Here is a 19,352-nt window from a genome sequence, read left to right on the forward strand (position 1 = left end):
CGGTTTTGCGGCTTGCATTGTAATTTTCGGGGTTTATTTTGTTTAACTGGCCATCGCATTAACCTAACCTGCAGTAACCTTCCTCCTACATTGTCTCTGCCGTGCATTACATAAAAAACCTATCTATATATGTTGACGCGCCTTTACAGTGCTTTCGATAACCTTTGTTTTATTAAATTATTTTTACTTTTTGAGTCTTTATTGATTTCACTCAAGCATGTATGACCCCCTTGTTTATATTACAGAATTTGCCCCTATAGTACCAACCCCAACCCCGTGCGCAATATTCCTTAGATGTGTATCGGCGTGTTTAGGTTAGTGTTCAAAAATATATCCCTTGCGCCATGGTTCATCATTACGTGATCCAAAGTCTTGTACCCCACAATTGTTCTAGTCACGTGGTTTACCCGCGACTCCTACTCGGACCTTGGGGTCACACTGTTTGCGTCTGGAGAAATGTTGGGCCAAGAACTTCTGAAAGATTAGTGCTATGTGACTGGAACAGGGGGGTTCCGACAGTGATAGTGAGACCCCAACAGAGGTGGTGGAGTCTAGGAGAATCGTCACAAGGGAACCTGTCACAGCCAACTCGTCATAGGTGAACTCGTCAAGTAGGACCAGTCGTCAGAGGTCATCTCGCACTAGGGAAACTCGTAAGCTAGTACAGCTGGACAATTGCCCATCCCACCACAATTTACGTTTTTTGTTAATCATGCTCAAATAAAAAAATACAGGATTTCGTATAATTTTCTACTTTTGCGTCAACACTCTTAGCCCCTCTTTTGATTCACCAACCTTACGTTTTCGTGGTGGCCTTGGAGGAACACGCCCGACCAGGCAGCGCATTTTGTTGGTTTTTTGTGTGCCTTGTTCAGGTATAATCGCACGGGCCATAGTATTGCTCGTTCTCATTTTTTTAATTTTTCCATTTTTATTTAGAGGTAATCGGGTCACGACGCTGTATTTTGAGTAGACCTTCATGATTTCTCCATTTTCGGTGTTTACTATTTTGATCTTACTGTTTTTATGCCTTATGATAAAAAGGCAAGAGCATGCACCCCAGCAGACATGCTGGGGTGCAACCAGAGGGAGATGAAAACGAACCAACCTGCAGTACGGTGACAATTTTGTACCTAACGTTTTTCTCGTTAGTTCATGCAAGGCAACGAGAACAGTAGTACAAGGCTTGGTAACCTCTTAGCAACTGAACTCAGATCCCATTAAGAATTAGGAATGCAGAAATCGGGAGAGACTTTTGCTAGCGTTCCAGTTAGGTTTTTGACATTGGACCCTCAAGCGCCAAGAAGTGCTTTACAACATACGCGGCGAAATAATTAGATTATGTGTCGACACAAAAGCGGTTTATACAAAAAGGTACGAAGCATATCGAGGCATTTTAATCAATACGCCACAATGCCGTGATATGCTTCGGATCAGAGGGGATAGAGACACAAGGAGATTCGTTATGGCAGTACCAGTTGCGCAATGAACACAGCAAAAAATTCTGGTGACATATTTCGCGCATCACAAAAACAAACAAAAAAACACGCAGGAAATAAAAGTCAACTAGAAGACAGACTATAAATGTTTTTAAATAGGCCTGCTGTGGAGACAAGATTTGCAAATTACATAGAGAAGAGGAAATTAAAAAAACGTATCGCAAATTCTGCTACTCGAAAAGGCCGAGAAAAACGCTTTCGATAAAACGGCTTCGATAAAACGTCCGTCGATAAAACGGCGTTCGATAAAACGGCGTTCGATAAAACGACTTCGATAAAACGGCGTTCGATAAAACGGCGTTCGATAAACTGTCCGGATCCCGTGTCTAGCGCTTCAATCGGGCAAGGCCAAGGCTATTCCTCCACGTGAACGGCGCGCGACCATGTCGTCACCTGCGCTCGCTCTGGTGCCGTCGCCGCCGCCGCAGCCCCTGCCTCACAATGCGTCCGGCCGAGCGCGATTTATTTTAGATTTGCAATGCTTTAGGGGAATCTGCGTTGTTTATTTACGTATTTTTAGCGTGTGGATTTTTGCAACAACTCGGCTAATCAGCCGTCACACGGAACGAACGGTACGACGCTACGGAGTGCTAAAACACGTTTTCCCTCTCAGTATACACGGAAAGAACCCGGTACGCGCGCGCGCATGCGCAGTCGGGTCCCGGTAAACCCGGTAGCAACGTAACGAACGGAACGGCCGGAGCATACGGACTGCTAAAACTCTTTATTAGAGAGAGCAGTGGAACACCTTGGCGGGGCCCTTTACGGGAGCGGAGGCAGGCTGTGAAAATTGAACAGGGCGATAACAATACCCCCTCACACAGACCGGTGAACCAGCCTGTTTACCACTCTTATATTTTAGCCAGGTCCCCTTCTACACTCTAATGGCGAATTCCATTGGGAGAGCAGGAGCACTCAAAAGCACTCCGAAAGTGCTCTCTTCTGAGCCGGCGTGTTTCAGTGGTCGAACAGGAGGAGGAGCACTGCCATCCAATGGTAGAGCGAGGTCACTTTCGCTGCGCCGAGAGCAGCCGAGAGCAGTCCGATCTGCTCCCGCTTGAAAAGCGGAGTGAGCACTGTACGAAGGAAGCCACATGACTGTCAACGTCATATCCCTCCCTTTTTTGTGTGTGTTTTTTTTTTCTCCCGTGAGTTGTCGCGGCCTAGCGAGCGCGGGGTGCGGAGGCAATGGCGGCCCGCAAGCGTGTGTGTTGCGTGGACTCCGATTTTGACGTCGTTGCGGCAGGTTCGGGAAGTCCCCGTTTACCTTCCCTGTCATTAGACGAACTAGACATGGAGACAGCAAAGCGTCGTCGCCTTGCCGAAATGCTTCAAATTGAGAATGACAGCAGCGATAGCTGCTGGAGCTCGTCAGACTCAAGTTCGAGCAGCAGCAGCAGCGACGATGACGACGAAGAAGTGTGCGCAGCAGCATTTAACCAGTTGTTTTCGTTGCCGGAACCGAGGCCGAAAGTGGAGGCGTACGTCACAAAGACTGTGTCAAGTTACTCGGACGAGGAGGTGAGTCGTTCAGCTTCCGAGCGTGGTGATCGAGTTTGCTGAAAGGCCTTTTTTGTTTCAGTTCAAAAGAAATTTCCGCGTCACTCGGCCAGTGGCAGACTTCTTGGCAGCAGAATTCGCCAAGTCACCGCACTGCCCTCAAAAGAGCGATCACGGTGGCCTGCCTGCCAAGTCGCCTGAACAACATATTCTGTCATTTCTTTGGTGAGTTGTGTGGTGTGCAGTCGATGTAAATACATGGCCTCTGAGAGCGTCTGTGCGTTTAGGATTGCAGGAATACTGCTTGGATGACAGGCATATGAAAGTTGCAAAGAAATGTAGTGAACCCGTAGGCACAACCTTTAAGTTACAAAATTGTCAAGCGTCGAACGTAGATTATCAAACGTAGAACAGCGAAATTGTAGCGTGAAATGGTTTTGACGTTTTGTGCACCAGCAGACTGAAGCAGTGAAACTCCACATTTTTTTTTTATTGATACTAATAAATTATGTGGAGCTTTGAAAGGTTTCACATAAAAAGGTTAAATTGCGTTTTCTGTCTTTGTACAATTTAATTTGTTTCATATGTAGTAGGAAGGTTTGCCATATTACCATGCTATTTCTTCAAAAGATGGCCTTTTTTTCAGGTATGCCGCCAACAAGGCATGCATTCGAGACGTTGCTGGTCGCTTCGAGGTCTCCGAAAGCACCCACCACAGAATGATGAGCCGAGTGACATCATTCCTCCTCGACATAGCGCCGGGCATCATCAAGTTCCCCAGTGACCTGCAGAAGCTCGCCACTGATTTTGAGCAGGTGAGTAATGTTTAAGTACATATGCAATTTAGTATAAGAAATTGATTTTTTCTCACACCAAGCACCAAACGGCGCCAGAGAACGCAAGGGACCAGACGAAGGGGAACGACACGTACACAGGGCACAATAACAACTGAATATTTATTCAGGGGATGTGTAGAATAAGTACTGGCTACACATGAATAAAAAACAGATAGCAACATACAAGACTACCACGTACTATACCAGATCGGAATGCCTTACCACCACACATTGCCACTCAACTTGACCTAGCCAAGTTTCGAGATCTAATTCTCGCACATCTGACCACTTAATGATATTCTGTTTCACAAATTTGTAGTGCTTCTGCGGCGATTTTTTTTCCTTTGTGGGCTTATGTGCACCCCTAGTATTGTTTAATGTTTATTTGCAGTTTCTGTTCATGTACATATTTTACACAGCATCTTATGTTAACCTTTGTCTTATTTTTCTGATATTTCGGTGCACGTTAAAGATCCCCAGGTGGTCAAAATTAATCCCGAGCCCTCCACTACGGTGCGCCTCATCACCTGCGTTGCGTCGGCACATTAAACCTTAAAATCAATTATTGTTTACTTTCTTTTTTTCCTATCATACATGTAATCAGTGACTACTGTGCCCCCTCACAAACGGGGCTTTTAGGGGTATCCGAATACTAATAATTAAAATAGTTCTTGTATTCAGTCTTTGTAGATGTTCTCCTCAAGGTACACGTAAACAACCTGTGCACGGTGAGCCTTCTGCCGGTGCAGGCTGAAGTGGATGCTTGGGGGTCAACAGCATACACGTTCGTGCCATTTCGCGGCATTCCTAGTGGGCATTTGGTTTCCTTCACCATCAGTCACCTGTAAACATGTGGCGGGGCTATGAAAGAACACAAACTATAGCCCTGGTTGTCACTTTGTTGGAACATTTAACTGGGCAAAATGCGGGTCTGTCCTCGGAAAACAAAGATAGTACTCATGGCTTGACTAACACCCCTGTTCACAAAATTGACAACATAAGTGTCCTCGGAAAATGCATAGGAAGGAGAGGGTGACACGCAGAGTGTATAGGTTTGGTGGTTGTAGTTTTGAACGCGCTTGAGGGGGGATGATCTTGCTGAATCCACTCAGCTAAAGAAACCAAATTCAGATATCGCATCATATATATCTATTGTTTATTGCACTCGCTGCTACAAGCCTTGAGTCTTCTGTTTGCTGCATACTTCTCTAGATGTTATTAGCACTTTTGATAACCCACCGTACCAGCCTTATTCAACAATGTATGTGCATATTTTGTCTCCTACTTGCAGCTCTCAGGATTCCCGGACACGATTGGATGTGTCGACGGCAGCTACATACCCATCAGGTGTCCAGCTGGGAAAGTGCGCTCTGTTTATGCTAACAGGCACCACTACTTATCATTGACACTGCAAGGTATATGTGACAACAAGAAAAAATTTCTTGATGCCAGCACTGGTTGCCCAAGCAAAATGCACGACGCACGGATTTTCAGGCGGTCAAGGATTGCAAATGCGTTGCCACAGCTGTGCTCCAATAAGTACCACATAGTGGGAGATGCAGCATACCCTTTCCGAGAGTACCTGATGACACCAATCCGGGACTATGGAAATTTTGACAGCACCGAAAAAGCCTTCAATGCAAGTCTGTCGGGAACAAGGGTGCTGATTGAAAATGCTTTTGGAGATTTGAAAAACCGTTTCAGGCAACTGCACAGGTTGGATATGTGGACAGTGGACAACATGTCCAAGTTTATAATTTCATGCTGTGTGCTACACAACCTCTGCATTGAGCGCGGAGATTTGCCAGAGAACTTGTCTAGAGACCTGTCCCTCAGTTTGCTAACAACAAATGCACAGGGCTCTGGCCTTTCTCTAAGTCAGCAAAGTAGCAGCAGTGGATCCCAACAAGATAGCCTGTTGCGTGCGTTGGCTAGCATCAAGAGGGATCGCTTGATGATAAAAATGGGGCTCCAGAGGCAGTAGGCACGGAATGAAACATTTTATTAACTTGTGATGCAATTGTGAGTAAATGTATTCAAGACCAAAGGCTCGCCTGAAAAGTTGTACTTCGTGGCAAAAAAAATGTTTGTATTGTGCACTCACTGGTCAATTTACTTTTGTGCCTAACTAAACAATAAAAGACATTGAAACCAATTAATCTGCTTGTAGCACCTTATTTCTGCAGACCGAAGGCTTGACGCAAGATTCCCATTTTCTCATCGTGCATTTTGCGCCTTTCTTCGCGGAGTGCCTGTCGGTCAGCCTGCCTTTCAGCTCTCCGATTTTCTTTTTCCAGATGTCTGGCTGCTCTCAGCGACTCCTTTTGTTCATGAATGGCTCTCACTTCAGAGAAAAATAACTGCATGTGTTGCAGGCGTGCAGTGCCAGCACGTGGCTTCACGTCGGCACTTTCTGACTGGCTCTCAGTTTTATCGGTGGTTTTTGCATTTGGTGAAACCAAACTTGGAGATTCGGGGGAGTTTTTGAAAACAGCCCCCGAGGCGTCCCTTTGCACTTCTGGTTCAATGCTGTCGTCGATGCTTTCAATCTTCCTAATATCATCATCGAAAGGGACAGGGCACGGTGATGCTCCAGACTGATTGTTGTTATCTGAAGCAGCCTTGCGACGTCTGATCACCGTCTTGTACCTGTTCTCACACTGCTGCGGTGTTTTTTTGATGCCAAGTACAGCTTCAACATCCCTTGATATTTGTTGAAAAGCTTGTTTTCTGTTCTTGAATTTCTTGAATGGACCAATCTGCGGAAAATACTTGAAGTAGTATTCCAACAGCAGCTTTGTTTGTCCCTCAGTCCACTCAGCAGCTGGAATGACGAAAAAATCAAAGCAGAAAGAAACTGTTGGACAATGTGTAAGCATTGCTTAAAATTCTATCATTTAGCTAGCATATGGCAACAACACGTGACTTTGGCTAACCTTACAGCCAACACTAGTAAACAATCTATCACTTGCCAAAACTAGCAAACATTGATCAGTAATAACCAGTGCTAGTGTTATGCATGGAATTGCAGAATGCAAAGTATACCAGACTTGCAGCAACTGAAGTGATTTACTTGCAATCCTACAGCTTCTTTTGTTGTTTTTTGCAAGCCTGTTCTAAACCAACTTGCACAACTTCTGGTGCATGCTTTTTCTGAGGGGACCTACCCAAAGAACACTTGCTGAGGTACTTAAAAACAATCAGTGCTGGGACACTCACCTCCACCTCCTCTCTTGGTGCCTGATGGCCCGGCTGGAGCACATGCCTGCCCATCACCTGGTACTGGTGATATGGAAGCCAGGTTACTATCTGTACCACCTGGAAGGTGAACAAACAGTAAACGTAGTGCCTAATAGTAATGTGATAGTAATACTTACCTCCTCCCACTCTAATGCACGATGGTCCAGCCTCCACACAGGTTCCATCATCTGCTTGTCTTTGAACATTGACAGCCCGACTGGTATGCAGAACTGCATCTGTTTTCACATAATGATGGAAATGTGATCGGTTCAATCATACATAAAATTGGTTCTTCAGTAGTGAGCTACATTATAGAGACACGTACATGCCTTATTTTGTAAACAAGCAGTATAGAGCAAGTAAAGAATTTGCTGAAGAAGTTGCATTCACTTTTTTTCACTTTGGTCAGAAGCTGCATGAGACATTTCACAAATCATAAACATCACTTTTCCTATGTGGTATCTCGAATTCGCGATGCCAAAAATTGCATGCTTCCAAATACTTGTTCACTGTCTCACCTGGGATGCCTATATCCGCGGCCATAAAGCATGCTTGCTCTTGGGTGGCATTAGTCGCTGAAATCAGTAAATAAATTATTAGTGAGTGTTTTCGCCGCGAAACGTATTTTAATGAAAAAGCAGCACTCATCTAACAGCCACTACACCCGTATTTGTCGCTTAAACTTGTTTAAAACACTGCAACATGTTACAGCTGACGTCGTACGAGGTAACGACGGAAAATAAATCGGCTTGCGTTCGGCGTGCATGCCTTGCAGCGCGTTGCTGGTGAGGAAAACAAACGCTCGCGCTGTGGTGTTTGTCGAATGCCTGTTCAATATTGCGCGGAAGTGCGATATGTGCACCGGATCGCTAGAAAACATGGGAAGGTCCGAAATGTAAACGCGAGGATACGCGCACTTCAAAGCACGGCGAACTGCATTTGCGACGAGCGTGCGCAAACAAGCAACAAACGATCAAATTCACAACAAACAATCAAATTCACTTTACCTTCTGTAGCAGACGGCGGCTGTCGCTGAATCAGAGAAAGGAGGATGCGCTGAGCTTGCGAATCCATCGTGCATTTACAACTTTGCGGAATGGGAAGCCAGCCCTTCGAGCATGCGAGTGCTTCCTACCGCCGCACGTGCTTTGTCCGGCGGCGATGGTCCGGCTTTGCGCACACGTGCTTTTCCGCAGAGAATGCTGGGATACCAAACATTTCTCCTCGCTCGTCGTTTCCCCCCTCTCCCGCCTGCTCTCCGGGTGCGTGCCGTATTCCAATGGCGGGTGGAGTGGCCCTGCTCCTGAGTGCTCTGCCCCCACTCCTCACTGCACGACCGCGCTGCTCCTGTTCTCCCAATGGAATTCGCCATAACTCCCTCGTTTACCAGCCCTCGCAACTTCCGGCTATTTTCTCTCTCTCTCTTGTTCTGCCTCGCCCGACAGTTGCAGATCACTATCCCTACCTCCCCTAACCTCCAACAGCAACTTTCTTCTGCTTCTTTTCAGGGCATCGCCATTCATCACGGCGGGGCAAGGGCCCCCCGTCTATCCCCTTCCCTGTTCTCCCCGCCCACGTTCACGGGAGAAGAGGAAAGGGGCAGCGTGCACAGTCGTTTCGGAAGCGGGGAGGTTAAAAAGGGGGGAAAGAGCCCGAGTCGATTGGCAGGGTTGGACTGAAACGGGGGAGATGGGATTAGGTTGAAAAGCGCACACCCCGATGCAGGGACATGGCAACCAGACCGCGCACTCCGCGGCTAGGGAGAGCCTCCTCGTAACCCCTCCGCTGGATGACCAATCCCCTGCTGCTGTCTCACCCACCTCCTTTCGCCTACAACTGGACCACCCTCGCCACGCGTGCCGACGCCGCGCGGCGGGGAGGGGCTGTCACCCTCCAGAAACTACAAAACACAGTCACCCAGTTAACCCACCTAATCAGGCGAGTAACAAGCAAAAACACGGGTTGGAAGAAGAGGACACAATCAGAATGCTACAGGCCCTGGTAATTAGCAAAATCACCTACGGCCCCGTTACTTGGGGCTAAAAATCGCTGAAATAAAGAAGCTCGGCATTTTAATTCGTCAAATCTACAAATTAGCACTGGGACTGCCAGACAAGACCTCCACAGAGAAACTTTTTCAGTTAGGAATCCACAACACATGGCAAGAACTCACCGAGGCGCATAATGCCAGCCAAATGGAGCGACTCAAGCTTACCCCGACCGGCCGAGTTACCTTGTACCGCCTCGGTTACGAGCCAAGCGTGGGACCCCAAAACCAAAAACGACGCATCTCCCATGCCTTGAGGGAATACATCATGGTTGAAAACGTCCAACGAAACATGCACCCGGTCTACCACAAGGGGCGAAGGGAAGCCAGGGTCAAGGCCTTGCGAAAAGCCTACAGCAAGGACAGCTCAACAAAATACGTCGACGCTGCGAGGTACCCGGCAAGAACCAAGTGGGCGTGCGCGGTTAGGGTGACAAACTGTAAAGGAGCGGACTTGTGCTCAGCAACGGTCAATACAGATGACACCGACTCTGCGGAGGAGACAGCAGTCGTACTTGCCACCACCACAGTACCGATACCCAAGGCAGGGTGACCGTCATCAACTGAAGGGTCTTCCAAAGACAATCGTGCCAAGGAATCAGCCTCTTCATTAAGGAGTAAACCTTTGTGCCCGGGAACCCAAATGAGGCAGATGTCCCGCAAATGGGAAGGCACCAGGAAGTTTACTGCACGGATCAGGGGTGAATTTTCAGACGATGTCAAAGCGGAACAGACCGATAGAGAGTCAGTAATTATCGCTATATTCAAGTGCTGCGGAGGAACTTCTTTTAAAGCCAGTACTACCGCTAGGAATTCGGCCTGAAATATTGGAGTGAAGTCTGGTAACCGCAGCGAGACTGCCCAACTACGCTGCGGACTACAGATGTCCACACCTGCTCTCTCCTCGCGTTGCGTTGCACCAGTTGCCACAACTACGTAACCATTCAATCTTGCCAAATGGACGTTCAGGATTCCTGTAAATAGTCTTGACGAAAGCATTTTGGCGTTATCGGTAAAAATATTATGAAAAGTTAAAGGCGCTGGAGGGACCTCACAGGGCATTTTCGTTATTGTCGGAATGTTGATTTTCAATGGAGAAAGTAATGCCTGGGCGCAAACACACTGAGGACGAATGTGCCGAGGACACCAAGAGTTGAAAAAAAGTGCTGGCCGAGCTACCAGCAACGAAATAAATCGGCTTTGTGGCGATTCGAAAATCCTCATAATAGTCGGCACAGGCAGCTAGGGCGTTCACCTCGTGCACACGCTTGTCCACCAGAGCGCCTTCTTCTTCCTCGACGGCTAGCTAGGCTGCCGCACAAGCATGGCACATACCCACTTTGAGGGGATTGCGCCCGTTGCAGGTCAAGTCTCTGGACAGCTAACGGTTTCTCTAATAACCGCCATGCGGAAATATTCACGTAGGTCTTGTCTGCCACAAGCTGTGTTTGCAAAACGACAGAAAGAGCCACGCGGAAAAGTTAAAAGACACCCTAAAAATAGGTATGGGTGTCCTCCCTGAGCAGTCACGTAAAAATGCTCGGCGTGACCCTAGAGTCAAGCGTCAGCCGATCTCACAAACATAAAAAAATATCTTCAACCACTTGCCCGCATTATGAAACACGTAACCAAGAGAAAAGTAGGAATGGGAGAAGAAACAAGACTCGTGCAGCCACTGATCATGAGCCGTATTTCCCTAAGCCTACCGTACCACTAACTTACCCGCTCCAAAGAAGACCAAAAGAACACCATTATCAGGAGAGCATGTAAGGCAGCACTCCACCTCGCATATTTTACCGTGAGACTAACTGACAGCCAGGGTAACAGAATAGACACCCAGAGACTGGTATAGAAGGGGAAGGCCTTTAACTCTATGGAAGGACGAAATAAGAAAATTCGGAGGCAAAGAATAAACTCGGGCAGCGCAGCACAGGAGCCGGTGAAGGTCAATGGGAGAGGCCTTCGTCCTGCGTGGACCTCCATTGGTCAATGATGTTGATCAATGGGTCCCAAATTGTGTCTTTAAAGCACACTTTACAGAAACCGCTTTCCTTGCACCAAGCGAGCGCGTGGCTCGGAAAAGGAAATCAGTTCAACAGAATCGACAGCTGGGCTAGTTGGTATCCGTTGTTGCTGTTTAGGATAAACGAAATCAGGACGGGCCATCATGTAAAGGACATGTTCCCCCCCCCCCCCCCCCGGCCTCGTAAAATTATCGACTGCCCGCCATCACACGTCACCGGTCCAGCGATTCCGCATAACAACGCCCTAACAAAATCATGGATCCAAACCTACACAAGAAGAGCCGATATGACAAGATCAAGTTAATTCGAGTAAAGTCAAACACGAGAAAACAGTATACACCGACTCCCGGATGTACGTAAGTAGGAGGCAGCAATTGTCCTATTTGACTACTATGTCCACCTTGTAACTGCATGACCCTCAACACACAGGAACAAAGAAGTGCAGGATGGAGCCATTATTTCGGCAATCCCACTAGCGGAAAGTATCAAATAGAAGCGTAACATCATCACACACTTTCAAAGGACATTAGACTGTTGGCTGCGGGCATAATACCTAAACGTTTGGGTATTATATTCCCATCCACAGTGAAGAAAATTAACGATGTCGCCAGGATACCCGGGCACAAGGGTTCGAAGAGATCGATCGCGCTCCTTGCGACCACGATTACCTCACTCCCCTCTCTGAAAAAAGTTAGGAATGCCTCGTAATCATACGCCCAGCAACACGATCTTCCCCCGTGCTACAAGAAGTCTCAATGCCGAAGAATTGAAAACTCTCTGGAGAATAAACCAACAGAGGTATCTACAAATTAATGTGGGCGAAGATGTTGCGTGGGAACATCGTACTTAAAACTCTGCTAAATTCGGGGAAACATCCACCCTCTTCAACGCAACCTAAGTGTGTACAGGGGTATGCGCAAGGGCGAGCGACTCCAACATTAAACATTCCACTTCCATCAAAATGTAGGAGGCAGATTTGCCCGGCTCGTTACCCCAAGATCCGCGCGAGCTGATGGCGATAACGAGGGAAGGAGCTGCTGCTTCCATGGCCCTAGACTTCAAGTTCCACCTTTGAGCTCTCTAAATGTGCTAACCCCCTTTCCAAAACCCCCTGTTTTTCTTTTGCAACAAAAGCCTTCACTCTGTCTCTTCGCAAAAAAAAAAAAAAAGCAAAAACGTTCAGTCTGGCCAGGGAATTAGAGATAACACACTGAAACACTTACACTGTCGTCTTCTCGCGCAAACTGACCAACACCCCGTAACCGCAACCTTTCGCGCTCACATTTTAAGCCACAGATGCAAAGAGAGCATCTGTCTCCCGTGGGCCACGGCGATTAAACACCCTCGCTGCTTGTCTCTCTTTCCCCGCTGACTTTCAGTGCTCGTGATGCATGGATGGTAAATGCAGCAATTCTGTTCCCCAACGGTCCCTAGAAGTAACGCTATCGCGCCGTACATCTTAAGACCCATACGTAGATGTCATATGCAACTTTCTTGGCGTCAATTTTGAAAAGCAAGTTTAGAATTCCCGCCTCTGTTATCTGTATCCCCGGCGTTCCTGCAGCAGGCGTTCTTTCCGGGGCTGCTACGGCAGGAACACGTGTAAAAACAAATTGGAAATACTTATTGAAGCAGCTTGAAACTGATTTTGCGTCGCTTACTACAGCACCTGGTACTTCCAATATGGTGATGATGGGGGAAACTGGCTTAGAAAATTATCGCCAAAACTTCTGTGGCTTTATCATAAAACTTGTCGGCGTTATTGAAAAGAAATTATCTCTGGCTCTTTTTTTTCTTTCGACCTTTAATGTTCGTGTGCGCTTACTGCTGAATTATTTCTTTTTTTTTTTTCGCATACTTTGTAACTCTCTTTTAATATGAATGATACCACGTGTAATCCAAGGTATTTTCCGCTCTGCACGTTTCAATTTGAATGAAGTTGGTTTGCAAAACTCTATTGCTTGTTTATACTTTAGCCTTAAGTAATCATTGCTTGAATCAGAATCCCATGAAAATTTCTCAGACACTATTTCTAGATGATCGACAATGCGTTCGTCGTTTGCCCCGTTATACTTCTTGTCTGAAATGGAACCCTTGAGAGATTATTGTTTGTCCTGGTATTCTGATTTTGGTTACCAAATGTAAGTAAAAGCATTTGATGATCAGAAATGCCTACTTCTACACTTAGTTCAGGGGTTAACTGACGGGATACAAACGCGAGATTAAGTACTGAATGGGAGCTAACTTGTGCGCGTGTGGGTTCTTTTACCAACTGAGGGGGGTCCAGCCACTCCCCCCAAGAGCGGAAGGGGAAAGGGAGTCTGTGCATATGTTCCTTGTCTGTATAATCTCTACGCAGTCCCACATGTATTGCTGGTTGTTACACTGTAAAAAATTTTTGCTCGAAAAAACAAAAATTTTCTGGCAGCTGTCCTGCCAGAAATTTTCTGTAAAGTTATGTTTTCTGTTTTTAATGTTTCTGTTATTTTACAAGCATTTTCTGTTTCTCACTACAGAGAATTTATGTCAATTCCCTGTTTTCGGTTTTTCATGTTTGTTATTTTACAAGCATTTTCTGTTTCTCACTACAGAAAGTTTGTGTCAATTCCCTGTTTTCCGTTTTTAGTTTTCTGCTTTTTCATAAACTTTTTCTGTATTTTTTAAGGTTGTGTTTTCCTCCACAGAAAATCTGTGATCCTTCTGTTTTTCACTGGCACCTTTTTTATAGACTATTTGTGTTGTGCATACATCGTTTTTTCTTACGAAAACTATAATGTACTGTTTCACGTTTCTGGTTAAATTGTTTTGCTCATTTAACAAGTAAGGTTAAATTGTTTTGCACTGACTTATTTTGACATCAATCTCTGGAAAAATAAGTCAAAGCAAAAGTATTCAGCACCTTGACACAATTTCGGTTATGGTCCTTCATAAAATACATTTCCTGTTACTTTTTCACATCTTGGAAGTACTGCAATTGATTTCGCGGCTATATGCTGCATGGGTGAGAATAATCATACCTTGAAAATAAAATATCACTCTGTATCATATTGTTTCAAACTGCCAACACAATTACTGGTGCACAGCACACAGCATAAAGTGACCACTCAGGCACACAAGAAAGCAGGGTGAAAGTATCATTGACATTATTTATTTTTCTGCCAAACTTAAGGCTGTTGCTACCAAGAAGTAACTCAGTTACGAACAACGTATCAACAATTTCAAATATAAGGATCTATGAGTATGAAAACAAAATCACAATTCATGATATTGTGGCACAGTGAACAAAAGGAGACTTTCCGTGACAGAGGTGTTATTAGACTAGGAAGATCACCTTTTCTTGAACTTTCAGAAATGCCCACAAACACGCCACTGAGGCAAAACGAACTATTTACAGAACTTAATCAGTGACGTTAAACTGACAACTCTTTTTCTACAGTGACATTAAGCTACAAAATGTTCACATCTCGTATTACTACAGTACAATACTACTATGGTGAGAGCTCCGATATGACTAGGAACACATTTTCTTCTACTTCCAAAAAAAAAGAACATCAATAAAATAAAATCCATTTTTCCCGCTTTCTGGAAGCAGAGAGATGCAACATAACGCAAATACCACGATAATGAAAAATGAGGGAGGAAGTGTTGTGAGACTAGGAACATAACATCTTTTCCACATTAATGAAATCACAAAAAAGCAGAGAACATATAAATGTTAATTCATACAATAGCAAAGTAACCAAGGATGCGGAACGTTTGGTGGAAGGCGCTTCCATCAGAGACATCTTCATTGCTGCCCAGGGAAATTGGAGAGCCTAGTAGATTTCGTGGTCTTCCACCACAGTGATCAGGGATGCGACATTTGGAAACAGGAAATGCTGCTTTTGCTTTGACTTCTCCTTCTTTGCTCCCACGTCAGGGTTGATGGCTGCAATAACCCTGCAACAAGAATAGCATACGTTCCGCATATAAAATAGATGTGCATCAACAAAACAACATCGCTTGCAGGGTTTTATGTACGATATCATGCTGTAATAATTGCTGCCAGTTTTTTTTAAATCAAGTGTTAAGCTAGACTCAGGTGTTTGATAACTGCATTCCGTTTTCTTGTGCTACTGAGGCGATCCAAACGTACCACCTGAGCAAAGGCAAGAAATATATATAGCAGACTACCAACATTGCAAGGGGGTGAATAAATACAGTTTACTGTATTTCTTCACTACCCGCTTCACAGTACGCAGCGGGAGCAATCAACCTCGATTTTTTTTCCAAACGGCCAAACTGCTCCCGCTCGCTGAGTAGCCAGTTAGTGTTAATTATTAATCACTATTAATATTTGCAGATTATCCTACGTAGCTCTATCAAATCCATGGCTACATCAGCCTTGGCTTCAGCCTAAGCGGCAGCGGTTTGGCCGGCTGAATAAAAATTAAGACCGACCGCCCTCACGGAGTGAATGGATCTTTGTCCAGTACCCGCCCTCCAGGCGGCCGCCACGGCGAATCAAACTGGCTGTAAGGCACGTTCCCAAAAATTTTTGGCTTTCGGGGAACCCCTGCGCGAAATATCCTGGTCCTGCACTCCCTCCCGCACCCAGCTGTCACCCGTGCCTCTCACATTAATGCCACGGTATCAGGCGCACGCTCGCGTGACTAATCTGCAGTGGCCGAAGCACCCCCTTTTCTTTAATTTTTTTCATTTTCCTTGCTCCCTCACAGGTAGCCAAGTGCTCGCAGAGTGGTCAGCTTCAAACATTTTTTCCCTTTCTTTGAAAGCCTTTTTTGTGTGCACGTACGAACTCACTGCGAACTTCCCGGAAAGAGAAGCTAAAAACGTGTAGCCCTAAGAAGCATAGCCGCTCCCCAAGCAGCACGCTGAGGGGGCGCCCTTTTGTTTATTTTACCCGAGGCAACTGCCAAGAATGGTGGACCGGCAGCCCGCACGTGTGCAGATTGCCACTGGAAAAAAGTCCAACTGAATTTTTTCCAGTAGCGATCTGTTCATACGGGGCGTGAAGTATATCTACAGCTGTAAGCCACGGCCACATAAAGAAAAAAAGAAAGAGGAAAGCTTGGGGGGACTCGAACCCGTAATTATAACATCCGTAAGCAGAGACGTAACCTTCGCACTAAACTCCACGACGGAAAACGGCATCTGATCCGCCGAATTTCATGTACAGAACTTTTAGCAACCCACGCTAGACAATGCCTATGGATAACCACAGACAACGCGCGAGGTGGTGTTGATTCGCGGTCATCAGCGGGTAAATAGAGAGGAAAAGGAGAGTACGGCGGCCGCGTCTGCGTGCAACATTAATAAAAAAAAAAAAAAGAAAACTCATATTAAGGCGAGCGTCACTACTATAGGCACGGCACAACGCTCTTGTCCCACGAGGCGACTTATCGTTACGCTACGGGGTGAGCACTTCATAACAATCTATTTCCATCCAACAAGCCAACAAACAACAGTGCAGGCACGAAAAAGAGAGGCATAAATAGGAACTAGGTGCCGCCTCCACACGACATAGTTAAAATTTAGTACTCACCCTGGGAAGATGAAAAATTGAAGAAAGAAGCCCGCCGCTGTATCGTTATGCTGGTACCTACAGGGCGGCCATTTGCAAAGGGCCGCATTTCAAAATTGCAGGAGCGCAACAAAATGACGTCGGCCGGGCTCTGTTTGACGGTTAAGAAAATTCTTGTTAAACATTAAAAAATTATTCATATTTTATTGTACTTTATGCAAATTAATAGTATAAAATTTTCACGATTTTACGCCTGTTATTGGTCAAGATGAGGAAATAACAGAAAATTTGTGTTTTTTCTGTTAACAGGTTTCTGTTTACTAACCATCACAGAAAACTTCTGTACGGCAACAGACATTGTATGTGAAAACTCTGTAAATTTACATAAATTTTTTACAGTGTAGGGTACCCGGGACCGCAGCGTGGGCAGATAGGGTGGCCAGGTTTATTTTCTATGTAGTGGATTACATGTTGGCTGCGTAGGATACCTGCTTGAGCTCGGCGGATGTAACTTGTATTAGATCGCGGCCAAGATGGGGGGGGGGGGGGGTACGCAGTGTGTGTTTTGATCTGTGCGCAGCTCAACCAACTTTTGGCTCAACCAACTTTTGGTGCCTGGCTTTTCTTTCTTCGACGCGGCTGGTGTGGCGGTCGTATTATTCCTCCGGGAGCGCAATTGGAGGATCAGCCTCGCGGAAGAGAGTTTCGAGCGCTAGTTGGTGAGCCCCGCCACATTTCCTGGTATTCCTTGATGACCTGAGATCCAGCGGAGTTTAACCGAAACCTCTGGATGGGAGGTTAATGCACTTCGAGAATGTCGCGTATGCGCGTGGCTATTTTGTTGCGGCAGAAGAGGCGGATCGCATCCTGGCTGTCAGTCAGTACTATGAGCAGTTTCCGTCGTCCGGTGAAATTCGTGATGGCATCTGCTATGGCTAACGCTTCGGCATGACCGGGATCACGAATTCCAAGGAAGCGAATAGTACTTTGTCCGCCCCCGTAGTACGCGGCGGTAGCAAATTTTTCCGTCGTCTGATGCGGCGGAATCGGTGTAGACCGCACTGTAACCCTGGTCTATCTTTTACGCCACTAAATGGTGGGTGGCACGCGCTCTGTGGGCTCTGGGCTCGTGGTCGTTTTCCCCACTCATGTGGCGGGGGATAGGATGTGCAGTCAGCCTCAGAGGTGCTTTCGGGGGTGGAGGGGGGGGGGGGGGTCGTTCTGTAATGTAGCCTTCTGGTTCCACAATTTGTGCCCCCAGTAAACGGAGTATAGCTCGTCCCTGTCTAGAGGCTCACAGCCGAGGCTCTTGCGCTTCTTTGTGGATGTCTATAGGGACCGGGCAGCTGGACAGGTGGCGCCACCACTCGGCGCTCCCCTCGTCAGTGGAATGAGCCGGTGCATTGGTCTACACAGCCTCCTGTTGTTTTTGTCGTATTTGCTTCGGTGCTTTGAACTTTGTTTAACAATTAAATCGATCTGGTTAGCCTGGGGTAAATCGATCTGGTTAGCCTGGGGAGGAGCGAAGCATGCAGTGTATAAGGGTATTCAAAAATTGCAGGTCTCTCTCTTGCCACACGGCGTGTTTCAACCCTTCCAGGCGCGAAGAACAAATCCTATTCTACTCGGGATGGCGTTCTATGATTTTAAGAAAATTACTTTTACTCTCTTGTCCTGGACTGAGGACCCGGCCCACTAACCAGATCGATGTAATTGTTAAACAAAGTTTTCCCCTCCTCCCTTTACTCCTCCTCCTCCTCTTGAGTGCAGTTTTCCTATAACGCATATCCGAATATCGGGAAGATATGGCTGTGCAAAATAGAGCTAGGCGTCAGCTTCTCATGTAAGCATTCGAACAAAAAGAACAGTCAGCTGCTAATAACCGACAACAGCGAAAATGGAAGACCAAAACAAATTCTAGGCCTTCAGGGCTGTCGGCTTGACCGCGTACTGAAGTTGTGCAAAAAAGATACTCTTCATGTACTAGCGTGTTGCGGCTTGTCGCTCTCGCGCTACGAACTACGAATGCGACATGGCAGCTGCGCAAAATGTACGAAAGACGCCGACAGCAGAGGGCAGCAGCGGCGTTGCAGCCGCATCGCCGGCTTCTCTGCGGTGCGTGGATACTTTTTGTGCACGTGACGGCGATCAGCGAATAGGGTCGTGAGCGGCGAATGGAAATCAAAGGCGCAACTCTGCTCCCGTAGAGAGCATATACAGGAACTCTAGGTGAAGGTAGGGTGGCCTCGATGCGCACCCGCTCCGCGGAGGGTGGCGCCACTCTTTGAAAGGGTCGCCGCCGCCAAGACCGGTTCTCGGGAGGCGCCGCCGCCATTTTCTTGCATCCCGCCACCGCCGACTCCAGCGCTAGGCGCGCGAAAAGCGGCGCTCTTCACAAAGTCTCTTTGCAGAATGCCTGGGTGCTACGTTTACTAGTGTTCTAACAGCGCTAAAAATGTCTGGAGGATGTTTTCGTTTCCTAGAGACCCAAAAGGCGGCTTCTGTGGGCGGTGGAGATCAAGCGGGACAAGTGGCAGCCGACGAACAGCTCCTGCATATGCAGTGTAAGTACCCGGCTTCTCAGCAGTGCCAAATTCAGTTGGGGCTATTGTCAGCTTGTCTGTGTGGCTGTTTCTAGATACCAGACAAACAGTTTTATGTGTTTATGTCGGAGGTTTCATA

The 19,352-nt window shown here is 46.6% G+C and overlaps 2 protein-coding genes across 12 annotated transcripts in view; both read right to left on the reverse strand.

The window, feature by feature from the left end:
• Positions 1–19,352, reverse strand: part of Para (sodium voltage-gated channel paralytic) — a 376,926-nt gene that overhangs the window by 292,265 nt on the left and 65,309 nt on the right. The gene's annotated exons all lie outside the window — the stretch shown is intronic.
• On the reverse strand, positions 5,867–8,221 carry LOC144170035 (uncharacterized). Of its 2 annotated transcripts, XM_077699531.1 has the most exons (5): positions 8,083–8,221; positions 7,594–7,650; positions 7,213–7,311; positions 7,055–7,153; positions 5,867–6,659 (listed from the first exon to the last, which is right to left on the reverse strand). In XM_077699531.1, exons 1-5 carry the CDS (start codon positions 8,147–8,149, stop codon positions 6,010–6,012), a joined length of 972 nt encoding a protein of 323 aa, XP_077555657.1. In that variant the 5' UTR covers positions 8,150–8,221; the 3' UTR covers positions 5,867–6,009. The 2 variants fall into 2 exon arrangements, with proteins under 2 accessions (XP_077555657.1, XP_077555656.1); XM_077699530.1 differs by lacking the exon at positions 8,083–8,221 and having other exon boundaries at positions 5,870–6,659; positions 7,594–7,823.

The sequence above is a fragment of the Haemaphysalis longicornis genome, unplaced genomic scaffold (genome assembly GCF_048455015.1).
Source record: "Haemaphysalis longicornis isolate Haplotype H1 unplaced genomic scaffold, Haemaphysalis longicornis Haplotype H1 scaffold_2, whole genome shotgun sequence".
Taxonomy (NCBI): domain Eukaryota; kingdom Metazoa; phylum Arthropoda; class Arachnida; order Ixodida; family Ixodidae; genus Haemaphysalis; species Haemaphysalis longicornis.

What these genes read in the sequence shown, in the direction of transcription:
- LOC144170035 (XM_077699530.1), bottom strand. Translation starts at nt 7,723, where the DNA reads ATGAGTGCTGCTTTTTCATTAAAATACGTTTCGCGGCGAAAACACTCA. An exon ending in CGCGGATATAGGCATCCCAG is followed by an intron (nt 7,312 to 7,593) that starts GTGAGACAGTGA and finishes ATGTGAAAACAG; the next exon opens with ATGCAGTTCTGCATACCAGT. An exon ending in GTGCATTAGAGTGGGAGGAG is followed by an intron (nt 7,154 to 7,212) that starts GTAAGTATTACT and finishes TTCACCTTCCAG; the next exon opens with GTGGTACAGATAGTAACCTG.